General features: G+C 45.4%; 1 protein-coding gene across 4 annotated transcripts in view; it reads right to left on the bottom strand.

The window, feature by feature from the left end:
• The window catches only part of FEZ1 (fasciculation and elongation protein zeta 1), a 174,872-nt gene that overhangs the window by 38,978 nt on the left and 115,447 nt on the right, over nucleotides 1-20,447 (bottom strand). For all 4 annotated transcript variants that reach the window (XM_048827285.2, XM_048827283.2, XM_048827286.2 and 1 more), the window contains 2 exons: nucleotides 11,034-11,305; nucleotides 1,836-1,916 (listed from right to left, as the gene is read on the bottom strand). In XM_048827285.2, coding sequence (XP_048683242.1) covers nucleotides 1,836-1,916; nucleotides 11,034-11,305 — 353 coding nt within the window. The remainder of the gene's footprint in view (nucleotides 1-1,835; nucleotides 1,917-11,033; nucleotides 11,306-20,447) is intronic.

Below are 20,447 nucleotides of genomic sequence, written 5' to 3'. Positions count from 1 at the left end.
CACCAGCCATAACTACAGCAAGCCAGGCTAATCAACAACTATGGTAAATCCACAATCTAACTCTTAATTTATTGATTTACACCAAGATGGGATGGTCCAGCCACTCAGAGTTACACTATCCGAGTTAATTTTATCCTACATAGCAGGTCCCTTTTGTTTAACAAATACTTAAAACAAAAAGTTAGTTCCACATTATGTAATTTATTTTTAAGCAATTTTTTTTAACTATCTGGGGAATTAATTGAGAAAAACAATGGTAAAAACCCAGTCATTGTTACTGAGTGAAGTACTCACAAGTTAGGAAAGGCCATAATCTTAACCCTTCCCCCTAGTGTGCATGCATCTTTATGATGCAGTCATTAAGCACATGATCAAGCACTATTGTTTCTGCCTCACTCCTGCCTCTCTATATATGCAGGGTGAATGGTGCACAGTAAAGGAGCAGGACTCATGTGGAATCACACCTCATTTTGGGTCAAACTCTGAGAAAATTCGTTTCCTCCAACATGAAAAGTGGCAGGAGGGAATGTTTTATGAAGAAACCTCCACAAGGACTCTTTTTCAGAAAGTATCCCATAGCATGCCATTGGAGGGAATGGGATCTGGCACTCCACGGTAGATGCCAATAAGCACATCCTGAAATGTGGTGGATACATTGGGTACCATATGGACCACCAGATTGTCCAGGGCCATCTACATGGAAGTCTTGTGTCCTTTCACGGGATCTAACCCTTGTGAAACCCTCCCCAGGCAGCACAGATCCATTCAACATATGCTACCAGAGACCTTCAACCCCTAACACCAGCCTGGAGACTCCTGGGGCCCAACAAGAGAGCCACAGAAGACTTAAACCAGCCTAAAGGTGTGCTGATTTTCTGGATAACTTCTCTGGAGGCTGGAAGGAGACATATTGTAATACCAAAGCACAAGGAGCTCTTGAAGAGATCACAGAGGATTTATGAAAGAAGAACCACTATAGTTTTTCATGTTTTAGATTATTTCAGAACTTAAATGTCCTCATAATGGAGGACATAGTCTGAGCCAGTTCACTAAGCACTGGAGAGAGACAGGAAAGCAATGCAAATCTTCTAATGTTGAAATGCAGGGCTAAGCCAAGGAGCATAGCAAACAGGAGTGAGACCTGAGATGAGCAGTGTGTGGTTTCTTTATTCCAAATGTCTTTTCCTCAAACTCTTATTTCTTTCAGAATTCCAGCCAGAGCAGTTTGAATTACCCCGTACAGATAACATTTGGCCATAATTTAGTTCCATTTTTGGTTACTGAATCCTTCTTTAAAACGGTCATTATTCATAAGTATTCACCAAATACTCTGGATGAATTATTTTCAGACTATTGACTAATCACAAACTGTTCATTTCAACTATTTGTCCTTTGTTTTATGTGGTTGGTCATCTAAATCACACAGTATTGTTTCTGTTCCTGTTTGGATGAGTGAAACTTTTTAAAAAGAAGAATAAGTAGCGCTTAGTGAATAATGAATCACAAACTTTCTGACATGACTTTTCAGATGAGCAGTCCTTCATACTAAATTGTGTGAAAATTTTAGGATTTGCACACAATTTCTAAAACACCAAGCAGTGCCTGAATATTAATGAAAAATGGAAATCATGAGCCCGAAAGTCATCACAAACCAAACTCAGCACTTTTAGTTGCAAAAATATTTGTAAATCAATTGGTTTAATATCAGTCAACTCTGTTCAAAACCCTGCTTTCTTCTTCAAATGAAATAATAGATATGTTTTTGTTTATTCAGAAGAAATGACATGCATCGACTCCTGGGAGTACCTGATCTATGCAGAGGACTTTACACACACCTGTTTATCGGTTGCTGAATTCCCAAATGTCTGCCGAATACCAGTCTGCAAGATATTAGAGATTCCTTCCATACTGAATCGCTGCATAGAAGAGAAAAGCATCTGATTTATGCAGTGCTAGAGGGGATACAATAAAGCTTTACAAATTTATGAATGGTCCAAGGAAGGCAAATTGGGCACTTCTATTTCCCATGATGCAAGAACAATGGGACACAAGAATGAAACTTAAAGTTGACAAATTTAAAACTTGTAAAAGGAAACACAATCCAATGGTTGGAAGCTGAAGCTAGACAAATTCAAACTGGAAATAATGTGTACATTTTTAACAGTGAGGATAATTAACCACTGGAACAGTTTACTAATGGGCATCTAGATTCTCCACTACTAACAACTTTTAAATCATATTTGGATGTTTTTCTAAAAGCTGCTCTAGGAATTGTTTTGGGGAAGTTCTATGGCCTGTGTTATACTAGATAATAACTAGTACGTGTTAGACTAGACAATCACAATGGTCCCTTCTGGCTTTGGAATCTATGAAATATATTTTTACACAATGCGCAATTAACCTGTGGAATCATCGCCACAACATATAACTGACATCAAAAGACTAGCAAAGTTCAAAAAAGGACTGGGTATTCCAGAGTTGCAATAGATAAGGTTAAAAATTAGAATGTTTATAAATCCTCATATTTCAGGGTATAAGTTGACATCTAACTGAGTGGTCAGGAATGAACTTACCCCTTTGTGTAGGTTATTCCATAAGTACCTATTTTGGGGTGTATTGCACCTCTTTTGGAAGAAGCTGGTACTAGCTACTGTTAGAGGGAGGATATAGAACTACTTTGACTCTTGGTCTGATTCAGTCTGGCAATGCCTTTGTTTCTGTATTCTGCAGGCCAAGGCCATGTCTACACAACAAAGTCCGGGTGATACAAGGTATGTCAGCATGCAGCTGCCACAGTTAGCGTATTGCTTTTGCTTGTACATACTTGGCTGCCTGCACTGGCATTTTGCATGCTCTCTGGGAGTATTTATATCCATGCAAAGGGCAGTGCACCGTGAGTAGATATCCCAGTACGCCAGTGTGACCCTAACAGCATCCCAGTGCAAGAGGGCCAGCGGTCACTGGTACCTGTTAGTGAGTTTCAGATCATCTGACCTGTTCAGTGTACTCCAATTCACTAATGCCATAATCTGTCAAAAGGCAGCATGTAAAATATCAATATAAAGCAATAACACACTGATTATTAATATTCTTGCATGGTGTAGGTATGGAAAATGCCCAAATGGACCATACCAATATGAAGGAAATGTGGAACTAAACTGTGTTTATCAGACAAATCTGGGGAACTGGATAATCAAGTTTCTCTCAGAAAAAGGACAGACCAACGTCTCCAGCCAAGTGTCACAGAATCAACTGACAATCACATGTCAAGTGGACATTCATTTCACTTTAGCAAACACTGGTGGGGGAAAAAGCCAGCATGGAATCTCCTTCATCAGCAGACTCCATGCCACCTTCCTCACAGCTTGAATGAACTTTACTTTGGGGGTAACCTTCAGAAGAATCCATTTCAAAGGTTCACTGGACTATAAAAGACAGGTACAAAGAACCCCAAGTCATCATTCACCTAAGAAGACAAAGGAACAGAGAACTTTGGACTTTGTAGAAAATCCTGACAAAGGGGGAGGAATATCCTTCCACCTTGCTGGGAAGTGGTTTGGGAAGAATCTTACCTCGAACCAGGAGTGCAGCATTGTTAAATCTTAATATCTAGAAAGCATTTTTCACTTTGATTTGCTTATACCATTTATAAGTCTATTCTTTATACTTGATCTCACCTGAAATCCTATTTCCTTTTGTTAATACACTTGTTTTACTTTTAATCTAAACCAATCCAGTGCCGTTTGAACTGAAGTGATTATTAACTCCAGTCAAAGTGGTAAGCTATGCAGTTTGTCTCTTTAGAGGAGCAAACGAACCATAGTATCCCTCTGAATGGTCCAGCAAAGGGCTGGACGTTGCAGATCACATGGTTTGGGGAAAAATCCAGAGTGAGTGATGTTGGGGTCTTCTTGCCAGGTGAAACCAAGGCTGATGGAGGCCAGAGTGTTGCTGTGGTGCAAGAAGCAGGCTGCTGGAGTCAGAGTTGTTGGTCCAGAGAGGCTTATCACACACAGACAGTGCATGTTTGTATGCTGGCTGGAAGCTACAGCAGCAGAGCATTTTACAAGGCACTGAGGATTATAAAGCAGGTGATGACAACCCCTCACTGGTCTGGATTGCACCCCACAATGTTACAGCCACATGCTGCCATCCAGCACAGTGCCTTCTGGGAAGTTTTTGCACTGTGTTGCGGGGTAAAATGAGTTACACAGGTAACTCTGGGAAATTGGGGTCAAGCTCCCATCATGCAACTTTTTCCATTCCATAATGCCATCACTTTCCCATGATTTTCACACCTTTGTTAAGATCCCACAAGCCTGCATAGCACTGTTCAGTGTCCACCATCTTTGACAGAAGCATGGACCCGACACAGTTCTGAAATATTCTCACGAGTGTTGCAAATACAGGACACAAGATTCTCCAAAATTATCAGGAAACACTACAGCAGTGGAGGGCATGATGATTTCTTCAAGGACAGATTGCGAAAGGACACAGCAAAAAACAATTCAAGGTTCTTAGCGGCATTCATAGAGCAGCTTCACACTGTGGAGCAATACTTCTGGGCCTGAGAAACAAGCACCTACTGGTGGTATCACCTCATAATGCAGGTTTGGGATGATGAGCAGTCAGAACTTTCAGATGCAAAAGGCCACATTCCAGGATCTGTGCCTGAGCTCACCCCAGCCCTACAGCACATAGACACCAGAATGAGAATTGCGTTGACAGTTGAGAAGCAAGTGGTGATCATAGTCTAGAAGCTTGCAATGCCGGATTGCTACCTCTCAGAGGGAAGTCATTCTGGAGTTGGAAAATCCACAGTGCGGGGCATTGTCATGCAGTTGTGTAGGGCCATTAATCACGTCCTGCTATGCAGGACTGCAACTCTCAGGCTATGTCTACACTGGCAATGGAATGACAAAACTTTTGTCTTTTAGAGGTGTTAAACCCCCTGCCCTGAAAGACAAAAGTTTTGCTGCAGCAAGTCCCCAGAAAAATCATGGAGCATGTCCTCAAGGAATCAATTCTGAAGCACTTAGAGGAGAGGAAAGTGATCAGGAACAGTCAGCATGGATTCACCAAGGGAAAGTCATGCCCGACTAATCTAATTGCCTTCTATGATGAGATAACTCGTTCTGTGGATGAAGGGAAAGCAGTGGACGTGTTATTCCTTGACTTTAGCAAAGCTTTTGACACGGTCTCCCACAGTATTCTTGCCAGCAAGTTAAAGAAGTATGGGCTGGATGGATGCACTACAAGGTGGGTAGAAAGTTGACTAGATTGTCGAGCTCATCGGGTAGTGATCAATGGCTCCATTTCTAGCTGGCAGCCGGTATCTAGCGGAGTGCCCCAAGGGTCGGTCCTCGGGCCGGTTTTGTTCAATATCTTCATTAATGATCTGGAGGATGGTGTGGATTGCACCCTCAGCAAGTTTGCGGGTGACAGTAAACTGGGAGGAGTGGTAGATACGGTGGAGGGTAGGGATAGGATACAGAGGGCCCTAGACAAATTGGAGGATTGGGCCAAAAGAAATCTGATGAGGTTCAACAAGGACAAGTGCAGAGTCCTGCACTTAGGACGGAAGAATCACATGCATCGCTACAGACTACGGACTGAATGGCTAGGCAGCAGTTCTGCAGAAAAGGACCTAGGGGTTACAGTGGACGAGAAGCTGGATATGAGTCAACAGTGTGCCCTTGTTGCCAAGAAGGCCAATGGCATTTTGGGGTGTATAAGTAGGGGCACTGCCAGCAGATCGAGGGACGTGATCGTTCCCCTCTATTCGACATTGGTGAGGCCTCATCTGGAGTACTGTGTCCAGTTTTGGGCCCCACACTACAAGAAGGATGTGGAGAAATTGGAGAGAGTCCAGCGAAGGGCAACAAAAATGATTAGGGGTCTGGAACACATGAGTTATGAGGAGAGGCTGAGGGAACTGGGATTGCTTAGTCTACGGAAGAGAAGAATGAGGGGGGATTTGATAGCTGCTTTTAACTACCTGAAAGGTGGATCCAAAGAGGATGGATCTAGACTATTCTCAGTGACAGCAGATGACAGGACAAGGAGTAATGGTCTCAAGTTGCAGTGGGGGAGATTTAGGTTGGATATTAGGAAAAACCTTTTCACTAGGAGGGTGGTGAAACACTGGAATGCGTTACCTAGGGAGGTGGTGGAATCTCCTTCCTTAGATATTTTTAAGGTCAGGCTTGACAAAGCCCTGGCTGGGATGATTTAGTTGGGGATTGGTCCTGCTCTGGGCAGGGGGGTGGACTAGTGAGGTCCCTTCCAACTCTGATATTCTATGATTCTAAGTGCCAGTGTGAACAGCACGTTGTCAGCAGGAGCGCTCTCCTGCCGACAATGTGAATGCCACTCGCTGGGGGTAGAAGTTTTTTGTCGGCAGGAGAGCCGACAAACAGCAGCTATACCGCACGACTTTTAGCAGCACAGCTTTGGTGACACAGCCATGTCGCTAAAAGCTGTGTCATATAAATGTCGCCTCAGCAATATGCAGAACATAGTGGACTGATTTGCAACAGTGCGGTTCCTGAACTGTGGTGGAGCAATGGACAGCACACATATATATTCCTCTTTTGGCACCAGACCACCTTCCTATAGCATACCTCAACAGAAAGGGCTACTTCTCTATGGTTATGCAAGACTTGGTGATCTCCAGGGATGCTTCAGCAATATTAGTGTGAGCTGGTCAGGGAAGGTGCACGAGGCTGTCATCTTTAAGAACACACGACTGTTCAGAAAGCTGCAAAAAGGGACATACTTTCCCAACCAGCAGATTACCATTGGTGATGCTGAAATGCCAGTAGTGATCCTGGGGGACCAAGCCTACACCTTGCTCCCCAGGTCATGAAGGCCACCTTGAGAGCAACAAAAGATTCAACTACCAGCTCAGCAGGTGCAGGATAAAATTTGAATGTGCTTTTGGTAGATTGAAGGGATGTTGGCATTGTTTACTCACAAGACTGGATCTCAATGAGAAAAATATCCCAATGGTTATAGCAGCCTGTTGGCTCCTGCATAATATCTATAAGGCAAAGGAAGAAAAGTTGCCACTAGGGTGGAGCACAGAGGTGGAATACCCAGACACAAGGGCCATTACAAGAGCCCAGCATGGAGCTATGCAGTTGTAGGGGGCTTTGAAAGAGCACTTTAAAGGTGTCGTCACACTAGTGTGCTGTGCTGGACTTTTCTCTGGCCCCAAAGGTTTGTGGGCTGTTTGGAATTGTGCCGCATGTGTTGTACATTTATGTGTATAACACTGTCTTATAATAACCCTATGAACATTTATAACATTACACTCTTCCCCTGAAACGATGAATTAAGCAGTGCTCTCTGTACATTTACACACGGTACTCGGCATTTTCTTGAACCTATGAGTTGTCTGGTGCCATACACTTCCAAGTACTGGGCGCTTTGAGGACTTCTACGTGTTCTGCAATATGCGTGATGCACTAGTAAAGATGAATTTGTCTTCAAAACCAGAATTTTATTGACTGGTGAAAGCAGTGTAAAAATGTGCAGCTAAGAAAGGGCAACACAATACAAACTTCAAACATAAATTAACTGAAGAGAACTTTACATTTAAAAGGCAGCAAAGATTTAGAAAGGCAGCTGCTCGGTGTCATTTCAGTGCACAAATGCAGTCCATTTTAGCTACACATACAGCAGCCGTGCCTCTCGTAGGTCAATGCTGTATGTGAAGTTGCAGTTGTCCTTACTGTCTGCCAGCGTGGCGTGGTGGGGTATGTATGTGACCCATGGTGCCAAGTGGATTGTTGCAGGGTGTAGGAAGATGCCACTATGGAGGTCTCCAGGGACTGCAAAGGGTGGCAAATCCATGATTGTTGGACCTTTAGGTCAACTAGAGTTTGCAGCATATGTGTTTGCTACCTGAGAAGCTCCATTATCATAGAATCATAGAATATAAGGGTTGGAAGGGACCCCAGAAGGTCATCTAGTCCAACCCCCTGCTCGAAGCAGGACCAATTCCCAGTTAAATCATCCCAGCCAGGGCTTTGTCAAGCCTGACCTTAAAAACCTCTAAGGAAGGAGATTCTACCACCTCCCTAGGTAACGCATTCCAGTGTTTCACCACCCTCTTAGTGAAAAAGTTTTTCCTAATATCCAATTTAAACCTCCCCCACTGCAGCTTGAGACCATTACTCCTCGTTCTGTCATCTGCTACCATTGAGAACAGTCTAGAGCCATCCTCTTTGGAACCCCCTTTCAGGTAGTTGAAAGCAGCTATCAAATCCCCCCTCATTCTTCTCTTCTGCAGGCTAAACAATCCCAGCTCCCTCAGCCTCTCCTCATAACTCATGTGTTCCAGACCCCTAATCATTTTTGTTGCCCTTCGCTGGACTCTCTCCAATTTATCCACATCCTTCTTGAAGTGTGGGGCCCAAAACTGGACACAGTACTCCAGATGAGGCCTCACCAATGTCGAATAGAGGGGAACGATCACGTCCCTCGATCTGCTCGCTATGCCCCTACTTATACATCCCAAAATGCCACTGGCCTTCTTGGCAACAAGGGCACACTGTTGACTCATATCCAGCTTCTCGTCCACTGTCACCCCTAGGTCCTTTTCCGCAGAACTGCTGCCTAGCCATTCGGTCCCTAGTCTGTAGCTGTGCATTGGGTTCTTCCGTCCTAAGTGCAGGACCCTGCACTTATCCTTATTGTGTCGAGGTGCATCTCCCTCTCCTTTTCCTGATGAGATTCTTGGGTCTTTCTCCATTTTCCCCTGTTCTTTCTATCCCTCTCCATGCCTTCTGCCATTGGCCAGCCGGGCACTTTGTCTGCGTTCCAATTCAGCACTGGCTTGTAAGATCTCCTCTTCTTTCTCCTTCACATCAGAGTCAGGTGTTCCATGGTGATGACGAGGGTACCCCTCAAGACCTTAACAGCAGCAGCTATAGATAAAACACACATTTACCATTATATTTACAGTCACAACAACAAGCAAAATATAAGGTTCCAAATTGCCTTCCCTCATTCCCATAATAAAACGTTAATAAGACAGTCTTCTTGACACTTTAGCTGTGGAGCGCCTCTGCATAGTACAGCTCTCCATCCCAGCCATAGTGAGTATGATCTATAAGTGGTCACCTTGGGGGGTGCGGGGGGGAAGGAGGGCATTAACATTTTCAGTTGCTGAAACAATTTGGTCCCTATTTTTATGGGTATAAGTATAGGGCATTGGCACTGAAACTTGGTACTGTTTTCCACAGGCTGGGGTGATTTTTGCTGAAATCACACTCCTGAGGGTAACAAAGGCACAGAGAACACAGCTGCTGGCGTCCTGAAGCCACCTGGGCCCGTATGCCACTAGTTTACTGCAATCGTGTCAGCTGAACTTATTGCAGAGTAGTGTGGGAAAATGTCCTACCATGAAGGAAGAAAGAAGGCAGCCCTTCCTAGAAACCTGTGGGAGAGGTCTACAGAGCACGTCCATGAAAGTGTCAGTGAAATCTCTCAGGAGGACAGAAGCGACATTCCTACGTGCATCAACAAATTGCTTTGCACACCCCGCACTGGGAATGAGCAGATATCAACTCTACCGGTACTCCTACTTCTTCTAATCTGTGTAAGACAATGAAAAGTTGATACATATGTCTTTGGTAACTTAGTATGGCCCAGGCCCATCTTTACATTTAAACAGTGTAAGCATGCACACACTCACCCGAGATTCCTTCTTCTGGATCAGGCTCATCCGTGCTTGGCTGGTGAGACCACCTAGACTGCAGTGGAGTCTTAAATAGGTCCTGAATTGCAGCACAGCTGGACCCTCCCACCATGTGTTCTTTCTCCTCCTCGTTGCTGTTCACAGCAGGGTTCTGTGTGTTGGGCTCCACCGAGATATCTGCAGTGGGCTGCTGGGTGCTGGTGGGGTCTCTGGCAAGTATGGCATGCAGCTTGTCATAAAAGTCGCCGGTTTGTGGCTCAGCACCAAATTGAGTGTTGTGGTATGCCCCCCTCAATTTCTTAATTTCCACATGGCACGGCTGCTGATCTCTGTTACACCCCTTTTGCCCACATCCCCTGGGCAAACTGTTCATGGATATCCATGTTTCTACGACTATTCCTTAGCTGTGCCTCTTCTCCCCACAGGCTCACTTGATCCAATACCTCCTGTATACTGCAGGCAGAAGTACGTCTGGAGTGTGTAGCCAGCATGGTTGGTTGGGCAACTGCACACAACAAGGAAGAGCTGCTAGGTGTGCTTGCCACGCTGGCAATCAGTATTTCATGAAGACACGGAGTGTTTTTAAGGGCAGGAGGGGGCTTTCAGTCTCTGTGAGCCCTGGGCTGTGGAGTTTACAATTGTGACCAGAGCTGTACAGCTGCTGGAGGGCTGTTACAGCTGACACAGGTCACACAGTGTCTACACTCACACTGCACTGATCACAGGCCGTCAACAATGACTCATCTGTGTTTGGGGAGGTGGTTTTGCTGGGTGCTTATGTTAGCAGGACACAAATCTGAGTGTAGACACATGCACAGACAAATCAACAAAAGGTGACTTATGTCAACCTAACTTTGTAGTGTAGACCAGGCCTGAGAAGCAGCAGTATTAATGCAAGTTTTTAGACATTTGGAGAACACTGGGTGTGAATTCTCATGATTTCCTTGAGATGAGCATAATTTTTAGCTGCTGTTATTCTGATTAAGCAGCTTTGACTACCTGTAAATATAAACCAATAGCGTTTCTGTGAAAGTGTGAAAAGTTCTCATACATGGAAACAAGCAGTGTGGAAATGATTTTAATAGGGAGTATTAAGGCGGAGTTGCTTGCTGTTCCAGCTTCCATTCTTCTGGGGGAAGGCTGCTTTTACTTTAAATCCATACATTTATCTAAATTAAATAATCTGAAGATTACTTCCAATTATTATAAGTGCCCATTTCATGCCTATCTCTTTAAAGAGATAGCTTCCCCTGCTCTCCAGAATGGGTATGATCACCCCTATCCACTCTTTGCAATGTCTCACTGCATGTGGGGATTTCTCACATACCTTGAGAGGCATTTGGGTGCCCCTTTCTATTCGGCTGCTCTGCAGACTCAGTCCTTTCTCTTTCCTCCTCCTTTTCATCAGCTCTCTGTGCTCTTTTTGCTTGTTCTGGACCTCGATCAGCACTGTGATGAAGGAGTTCTTCACCTCTTTCTCGAACTCCAGCTCATCTCGACGAGCCAGCTGCTGCACCAGCTCTTCTGAGTAGTCACGGATGGCACCCTCCACATGGTCCAGCAGCTCGACCAACTCAGACACTGACATCTGTTCCAAACCTTCACAATCAGAAGAGGTACGCGTTCATTTAAAAATACTGGATGCAATTGGGTACTATCGGGCAGAGACTTTGTGTCTTGTGAGTGGAATGTCAAAAAAGCTCAGCCAGTACCACAGAGACGTGTGGCACTTTTAAGCCTGGCTGCTTAAATGATGATTCATGTTCGTTGGTACAAAATTGCTAAATTAAGTACATCACTTTCTACGACTATAAAACCTGCCAGTTTCCGGAAGAATGACTTCAGCCAAATTTCACTCAGCTGCCTCCTCACTCTTCAGGCACCTAAAATCCGTAGGTCCATAAAACCCTACCAGGAAGAATGCACAGTCTAGGCACCTTCATACCTACTTCGTGCCTAAGCCCCAGTGGAATCCTCAAGTTCCCGTACCTCTCTTTCCTGAGGGGCCCAATTTAGTCGGAGTTCTCAGAGCCCATTTAATCACATAAAATGGCCATCCGGGGAGGAGGTGGCACCATCCTTACGACCTGTAGATCAGTGACTAGTGCATTCACCCAGGATGTGGGAGAGTCCTATTCATTTCCTCCTCTCTGCCACGTAGGGGGAAGGTATTTGCACTGGGGAAAATGCCCTAACTACCACATGGGCTACATGGAATTCTACAGGGGGGTGCTTTCAGTCTCTCCTGAGGAAGCTGTTCCACTGGGTAGAAATAATTATGCATTGGACAAGATCAACAGAGGGAGAAAGACTCTACTGCCCAGTGATTAGGGAAATCATCTGGGAGATTCACGGTACAGTTGCCCTGCCTGAGTGCCTATGTAATTGTTTATATACAGGGTAAGAGCTCCAACAGAATACCCCACACCCGGTGGTTAAGGCATTCTTCCAGAAGGGGCAAAACCTACATTCATGTTCTTGTTCCACATCAGGCAGAAGAACTAGGCAATAATTGCATTATTTTTTGTAAATAAGTGTGGTATTACCTCATCTGGATGCACAGGTAGCTCAGAAGGAGGGTTGTTAAAGAGCCCAGGAAAGGTAAATCAACAACAGACCTTAGAGAATATTGTGGCCATTACTGAGAGATGATACTTCCAGGTTCCAGAAAAGTTACTGGGTTTTGGTTTGTCCAGGCTGAGACCCTAAAAGATCAAAATCCCCGTATGGGTTTAAAAGGTGTCCCTGGCAGATAGGGAGGGGGCAAGTGGTCAGTTCAGCTCTGCTGGAGTTTGATAGAGAGACAGCAAGTCAGCCTGCTGGAGGCTGACACAGAGACTGACTGTGAGTCAGGGTCTGCAGCAAGCAAGCAAGCTGTAACTTGGTGCCCAGTAAGAATAGGGGACACCAAGGCAAAGTTATATCTATGTAGGGACTTGAGGGTCATGATAATATGTGTATAGGTCTCTTTGTTATTTTTAAATCAACATCTTGAAGCTCCATGTACCATTTGGGCAAAATAAAGCATCCTTCTGTGTCCCTGAGCACAGACCCCCAAAGGAGAAGTCTGGCAGGGTCCATGCCCAGTCGGACCTGCTAGATAACACAATTGGTGCCCTGGGAGGTGTAACCCAGAGACCCAGTCAGAGAGTGGCTGGATTGCAGGATCCCACTCCAGAGAGAAACAGAGGCCAGAGCCTGCCACTTGGAAGCGGTGTCCTTGAGGAAGTGGAAGAGGGTCTCAGAAAGGGCAGCCTATTCTTGGGTCTCCCACATCTGTCCCCAGTGCTCTGTTACTGGGCTAAAAGTTATAAGAGGGGCACCACTTCCTCTTCCTTGTGAGAAAGAGGTTAGATATGTAACTCCAGGAGAGGGTTCACAGCTGTGAATCCTGAACGGAGAGAGTGCCTCCCTCTGACTTGGATTTAGATGCCTAACTCCTTTGGGGTGGTAGGGCTTAGGCCACACCCTTCTCCTCAGTATTTCTGAATCAAAAGAGCAGTGGATAAATTTTTCAAAAGCACTTAGGGGGCTAAATCTAGAGAAGGAGTTATGTGTTGCAAACACCTAACTCCTACGCAGGCCCCCCATATAATGCCTGGGAAGAGTTTGACACCTAAGAATGAGATCCTCAGCCACCAGTTAGCTGAGCATACAGCCAGCAAAGGGGTGGAGTTTAGAGCCCAGATTCAGAGAGGTATTTAGGCACCAATCTCTGCTGAGGAGTCTCAGCTATAAACACTCTTCTAGAGTTAGGCACCTATGCCAAGGCAGCACTATGTCATTAGAAAGCACAGATACCCAGCAGTCAGAACACTCTCCTGGTGTTTGGGGCACCCCAGTTCAAACACCTACTTTGGAGCAGGGACTTGAGGCTACACTTCTACCACCCAGCTTGAGGCTACACTTCTACCACCACAGTGCCATCGTGAAACGGAGCTGTTGGCCCCTTACTGAAACGTAGCGGGGGTGTTGGTTGACCCTCTCTCAGTGCCTAAAAAAAAAAAGGGGAGGGACCAATCAGAAATGAGACTGACAGTCCCCAGGGCCAATAGGGAGAGGTCAGTGTTCCAGGTCAGCCCAATTGACAGGGGAGGCCGGCCAATGACGGAGTCAGGAGCCTGGGGGGGCCTGTCCTCCATGTGAGCAGCAGCTGCCTAAGCCAGAGTAGGGCAGAGCTAAGGGCAGAGCAGCAGCATGGAGACGGAGGATGCATAGCTGAGCTGGAGCCAAGGGGGCCAGGGCTGGGCTGGAAGCAGAGCAGCAGCACTGAGCCACAGGAGGGGGAGCAGGAGCTGGAGCAAGGGAGCAATGCAGACCAGCCACTTCAACAGTAAGCCAGGGCTGAGCTGCAGGATCAGAGCCTGGATAGTGACACTGGCCACGCCTCAAGTAACACTGCAGCAGAATGTGGCGAGCAGTTAGGGAGAGCAAGGGGGGACCGTGGGCAGAGGGCCCAGTGCAGGGAGACATCGCCAGACAAGAGGGCCTTGAAAGTCCGACTCGGAGGAGGGACATGACCCAGACAGGGGGGCTGATACTGGGGAGAAGGGTCCTGCCCCCTAGACTCTAGGCTTAGGGCATGTGGACATTACTAGAGCAGGTGTCCTACCCCTGGTATCACCACAGCACAGCCAAGGCGTGTGAGGGAAATCTGGGACGTGTGAGGAGCAGCCTGAATTTTTCTTACATCCCAGAGACAGCTGTTTGTGGTGTCCCCAGGCCCACACAGCAGGGTTACTTGTTTCCTTTAACCGTTCCCATTTTTGCCTTCTTTTTTACAACTGTTATTTAATAAATTGTATTTGGTCTGAACTATATACAATGATCAGTGGGTCAGGGAAGCATCTGGTGCAGAGAGAGTACATGGAGTAGGGACACCCTAGCCCCTGTCCTAAGTAGCCACGACAAGACTGAGGGTTAAGACCCCCCAGGAATCCTGGGCCCAACCTTGTTGGGATTACGAGGACTCTGCCACACAGGAGAGTGGAATGGTAGTCCTTGAGGTCAGGCAGGCCTCTAGGGAAAGGGAGCTGGAGCGAGGACTCAGATCCTTTTGCTAGCTGATTCCACCAGGGTAGTGCATTAGCCAGGAAAGTTCCCCACAATAGCAGGACCAACCCCCGCTTATAATTGTATATGCTGGGCTGAGTTTCTCTCAGTCTCTCCTGTTGAAGCAATAATTACATATTCATTGGGAGAGAGAAAGAAAGTGAGAGATTAACTCGATATTCTGGTGGTTAGGGCACTCATGGGAGATGTGGGAGAATCAGGTTCATTTCCCTGGTCTATTAAATGTTCAATTATTTACACAAAGTGAAACAGGTCCAGCAGGAAAGATTGGCTAATGTAGTGCCCATCTTTAAAAAAGGGAAGAAGGAGGATCCTGGGAACTACAGGCCAGTCAGCCTCACCTCAGTCCCTGGAAAAATCATGGAGCAGGTCCTCAAGGAATCAATTCTGAAGCACTTAGAGGAGAGGAAAGTGATAGGAACAGTCAGCATGGATTCACCAAGGGCAAGTCATGCCTGACTAATCTAATTGCCTTCTATGACGAGATAACTGGCTCTGTGGATGAGGGGAGAGCGGTGGACATGTTGTTCCTTGACTTTAGCAAAGCTTTTGACACGGTCTCCCACAGTATTCTTGCCAGCAAGTTAAAGAAGTATGGGCTGGATGAATGGACTATAAGGTGGATAGAAAGCTGGCTAGATTGTCGGGCTCAACGGGTAGTGATCTATGGCTCCATGTCTAGTTGGCAGCTGGTATCAAGTGGAGTGCCCCAAGGGTCGGTCCTCGGGCCAGTCTTGTTCAATATCTTCATAAATGATCTGGAGGATGGTGTGGATTGCACCCTCAGCAAGTTTGCAGATGACACTAAACTGGGAGGAGAGGTAGATATGCTGGAGGGTACAGATAGGATACAGAGGGCCCTTGACAAATTAGAGGATTTGGCCAAAAGAAATCTGATGAGGTTCAACAAGGACAAGTGCAGAGTCTTGCACTTAGGACGGAAGAATCACATGCACCGCTACAGACTACGGACTGAATGGCTAGGCAGCAGTTCTGCAGAAAAGGACCTAGGGGTTACAGTGGACGAAAAGCTGGATATGAGTCAACAGTGTGCCCTTGTTGCCAAGAAAGCCAATGGCATTTTGGGATGTATATGTAGGGGCATTGCCAGCAGATCGAGAGATGTGATCGTTCCCCTCTATTTGACATTGGTGAGGCCTCATCTGGAGTACTGTGTCCAGTTTCGGGCCCACACTACAAGAAAGATGTGGAAAAATTGGAAAGAGTCCAGCGGAGGGCAACAAAAATTATTAGGGGACTGGAACACATGACTTACGAGGAGAGGCTGAGGGAACTGGGATTGTTTAGTCTGCAGAAGAGAAGAATGAGGGGGATCTGATAGCTGCTTTCAACTACCTGAAAGGGGGTTCCAAAGAGGATGGATCTAGACTTGCTCTCAGTGGTAGCTGATGACAGAACAAGGAGTAATGGTCTCAAGTTACAGTGAGGGAGGTTTAGGTTGGATATTAAGAAAAACTTTTTCATTAGGAGGGTGGTGAAACACTGGAATGCGTTACCTAGGGAGGTGGTGGAATCTCCTTCCTTAGATATTTTTAAGGTCAGGCTTGACAAAGCCCTGGCTGGGATGATTTAGTTGGGGATTGGTCCTGCTTTGAGCAGGGGGTTGGACTAGATGACCTCCTGAAGTCCCTTCCAACCGTGATATTCTATGATTCTATGAATCTATGATTGAGGCACTATACCTATAGAATATGTGGTCCTAGTGGGTAGGGTCCTTTACTAGTGAAAGGGAGATCTAGGTTCAGTTTCTTGCTTTAGAACAAGGGGTTTGAATCTGACTCCTGCATAAGTACCCTACTTGTTGGTTTCAGAGTAGCAGCCGTGTTAGTCTGTATTCACAAAAAGAAAAGAAGGACTTGTGGCACCTTAGAGACTAACCAATTTATTTGAGCATAAGCTTTCACGAAAGCTTATGCTGAAGTTTCCACTGAATGCATCCGATGAAGTGAGCTGTAGCTCACGAAAGCTTATGCTCAAATAAATTTGTTAGTCTCTAAGGTGCCACAAGTACTCCTTTTCTATTTGTGTCTATGTATCTCAGGAGAGCTCCTTCCTGCTTAGATAGAAAAGCTTCCTTTGCTTTCTTTCTTTTTCTGAATGCTGCCCCAGGGCGGCGTTTTCTTCTTTCACTCATGACTGCTGTTCTGTGCCAGCTAGAGTGGCTCTCAACACTCAGTTGAAGGGGTCAAATAAGCAGGCTGGTAACAGGGCCTGAGTGAGGGAAGGTATCAGCGTCTTAAGGGCCTAACTGGCTCCTACTACTTCAGTTGACGGCCTGTTCTCCTCAAGTGGGTTCAGGGAAGCAGCAGGACACAGAGAGCTCCCTGAGAAGCTGGGGTTAATCAGTCCAGGCTCCTGGGGGTGCTAGCGAGGGACATAAGAGGCTCCTCCCCCTCTCTCTCCCTGCAGCTCCTGCTGCTTTCTGTTATTCCTGCTCCCCTGTTCTCCAGCCTGCCTGTTCTGTCTCTTGCGCCCTCCTTCCTCCAGCCCAGCACTCCCCCATCTCTGTGCATCCAGAGCAGAGAGAATCCAGATTCACCAGCAGCAGACACCATTTTCTACACGCTGGGTCCTAGTGGCGCCCCCCATAGTCTGGCACCTGAGGCAGACGCCTCAGTTTGCCTCATGGTAAGGCCAGTCCTGCCTTGATAGGACATATCTCAGATAGTACCTACTTCTTTGTGGTAAAGCTCAGAGTATGATGACATGTTTACATGAGAAGGCATCTCTACTTGGAGGGGATTTTCCCGATTTTGGTGATTTTTGATGGAGAAATGTAAAAGCAGATTTTTTTCTGGTAAAATGGCAGAAGTATTTTGTTATGATGATGTAAAGACAACTGTATTGTGCTTTTAATGCGATAGTATTCCATAATCTGTCAATTAACGAGAATGAGGTGGTTTAGTTAGTATGGCTGGTTAAACGTTTTCCACTGAAACTTTGTTCAGTGGAAAATTAGGTTTCTGATAAGATGAAATTTTTTTGCGAAAAGTGTTTCCTTTCCTAAAACTTTTGTGATTTTTCTTGAGAGAGCTGAAAACCCCCAAACTACAAATATTTGGCCAAAAACCAAATATTTTTCAGTCTTCGGCAGTTTTGGGCCAAAACTTTTTGGTCTTCAGCCAAATGTTTTCAGGTTTGCAGTGAAAAGTTGAAATTTTACAGAGATGAAAAAACCTAGTTTCTGACCAGTTTTACTTTGGTTAGCTAATTTCTGAGTTTTTGGAGTCAATAACGCAATAAAGATGCATGTTGTCAGTTGACAGACCAGTCTGCTAGTTTTTGGTTGTCCTATGACAGGACTGGTTGTACAGGTGGGTGTGCAGGGGGTGGCCTGAGTGTCTTTTTCCATGTGGTGCCACTCAGCTGTTTTTTCTTCCTGCACTCTGATTGGCCAGCTGTTTTTACTTTGCTAGTTGGCTAGCCACCTTCTCTTTCTTCTTTTTTTTTTGTTAAACTCCACTGATTGGCTGGCTGTAGGGTTTTGTTGTTGTTGTTGTTTTTGCTCAGCCACTCGGGGCTGTAGGGGGCACTAAACCCATTTTCTGCCCTGGCCAGCAAAATGGCTCTGGCTGCTCCTGTCCTATGAACAATGCTTTATTGTCTAATTTTTTAATAAAAGTAACACCCTGCCTCTGACTTCCAGGCTTTCTAACATTTGTGTGGATTTTATGATTTGTTATCATTTCAAAATGAAATGATATCAAATACTGAGACAAAATATGACATCGGCCATAAAGAAATTCATCATACTATATCAATGTCTTTTCAGGGGAAAAGTTTTATAAAACATCTTGAAGGAGCTTCACTTTCCAACCAAACTCTTTCTCTCTCTCTGTTGATACAGCTATCAATAAAAACGTGTTACCACCTCCTTACACTCAACATTGGCCCTCTTAACCCACTTTTCCACTGGAAGTTCATGTTAGCTTGTTATTCAGCATCATTCAGTAGAGTCCTTCTAAGATTCATGGGTTTCCAGGATACAGTTCATATCCTGTAAGTTTGACTTAGATTCTTTATTCCGAGATGTATGGCATTGCATTTTGTGACACTGAATGAGGAATCATGGCTTTAATATGTGTTTTCAATTGTCACCATTTGGAATGTTAATTAGTTGCTGAGTGACTGTACATCCCTAATAACACTGGTGTTTCACCTCTAGAACATTTTAACGAATATTTAGACAACATAGGCAGTTTTTCTAGATTACCTACTATACTGAGCATTCATTTTGTTAGTTTATTTGATTATTTTTTGTATTACAGGACCGCAAAGTGTCTTACAGTCATCAATGAAGTCTTACAGGTCCCCTATGAGTCGGTTCTTATCTCTTCTTAGAGACGAGTAAAATGAGGCCCCAAAAAGCAACTTCTTTTTTTATGAGAGTTCAGAGAGGACTTTTGTTGATTCTCTTTTATTTCCTTTTTACTATAGTGATCTATCACCTCTCGAAGAATCATAGAATATCGGGGTTGGAAGGGACCTCAGGAGGTCATCTAGTCCAACCCCCTGCTCAAAGCAGGACCAATCCCCAACTAAATCATCCCAGCCAGGGCTTTGTCAAGCCGGGCCTTAAAACTATCTAAGGAAGGAGATTCCACCACCTCCCTAGGTAACCCATTCCAGTGCTTCACCACCCTCCTAGTGAAAAAGTTTTTCCTAATATCCAACCTAAACCTCCCCCACTGCAACTTGAGACCATTACTCCTTGTCCTGTCCTCTTCTACCACTGAGAACAGTCTAGGTCCAGCCACTTTGGAACCCCGCTTCAGGTAGTTGAAGGTTGCTATCAAATCCCCCCTCATTCTTCTTTTACGCAGACTAAATAATCCCAGTTCCCTCAGCCTCTCCTCATAAATCATGTGTTCCAGACCCCTAATCATTTTTGTTGCCCTCCGCTGGACTCTTTCCAATTTTTCCACATCCTTCTTGTAGTGTGGGGCCCAAAACTGGACACAATACTCCAGATGAGGCCTCACCAATGCCGAATAGAGGGGAATGATCACGTCCCTCGATCTGCTGCTAATGCTCCTACTTATACAGCCCAAAATGCCGTTAGCCTTCTTGGCAACAAGGGCACACTGTTGACTCATATCCAGCTTCTCGTCCACTGTAATCCCCAGGTCCTTTCCTGCAGAACTGCTGCCTAGCCACTTGGTCCCTAGTCTGTAGCAGTGCATGGGATTCTTCCGGCCTAAGAACTCTACACTTGTCGTTGTTGAACCTCATCAGATTTTGTCAAGGTTCCTTCCCCACTCTGAACTCTAGGGTACAGATGTGGGGACCTGTATGAAAACCTCCTAAGCTTACTTTTACCAGCTTAGGTTAAAACTTCCCCAAGGTACAAATTATTTTACCCTTTGCCCTTGGATTTCCACTGCCACCACCAAACTTTATCGGAGTCCCTGAAAAAATGGAGTTTGGACACGTCTTTCCCCCCAGAATCCTCCCAACCCTTGCACCCCACTTCCTGGGGAAGGTTTGGTAAAAATCCTCACCAATTTGCATAGGTGACCACAGACCCAAACCCATGGATCTTAGAACAATGAAAAAGCATTCAGTTTTCTTACAAGAAGACTTTTAATAGAAGTAAAAAGAAATCACCTCTGTAAAATCAGGATGGTAGATACCTTACAGGGTAATT

The sequence above is a fragment of the Caretta caretta genome, chromosome 22 (genome assembly GCF_965140235.1).
Source record: "Caretta caretta isolate rCarCar2 chromosome 22, rCarCar1.hap1, whole genome shotgun sequence".
Classification (NCBI taxonomy): domain Eukaryota; kingdom Metazoa; phylum Chordata; order Testudines; family Cheloniidae; genus Caretta; species Caretta caretta.
The sequence above is the reverse complement of the archived record's forward strand: the minus strand, read 5'-3'. Positions and strand labels throughout refer to the sequence as shown.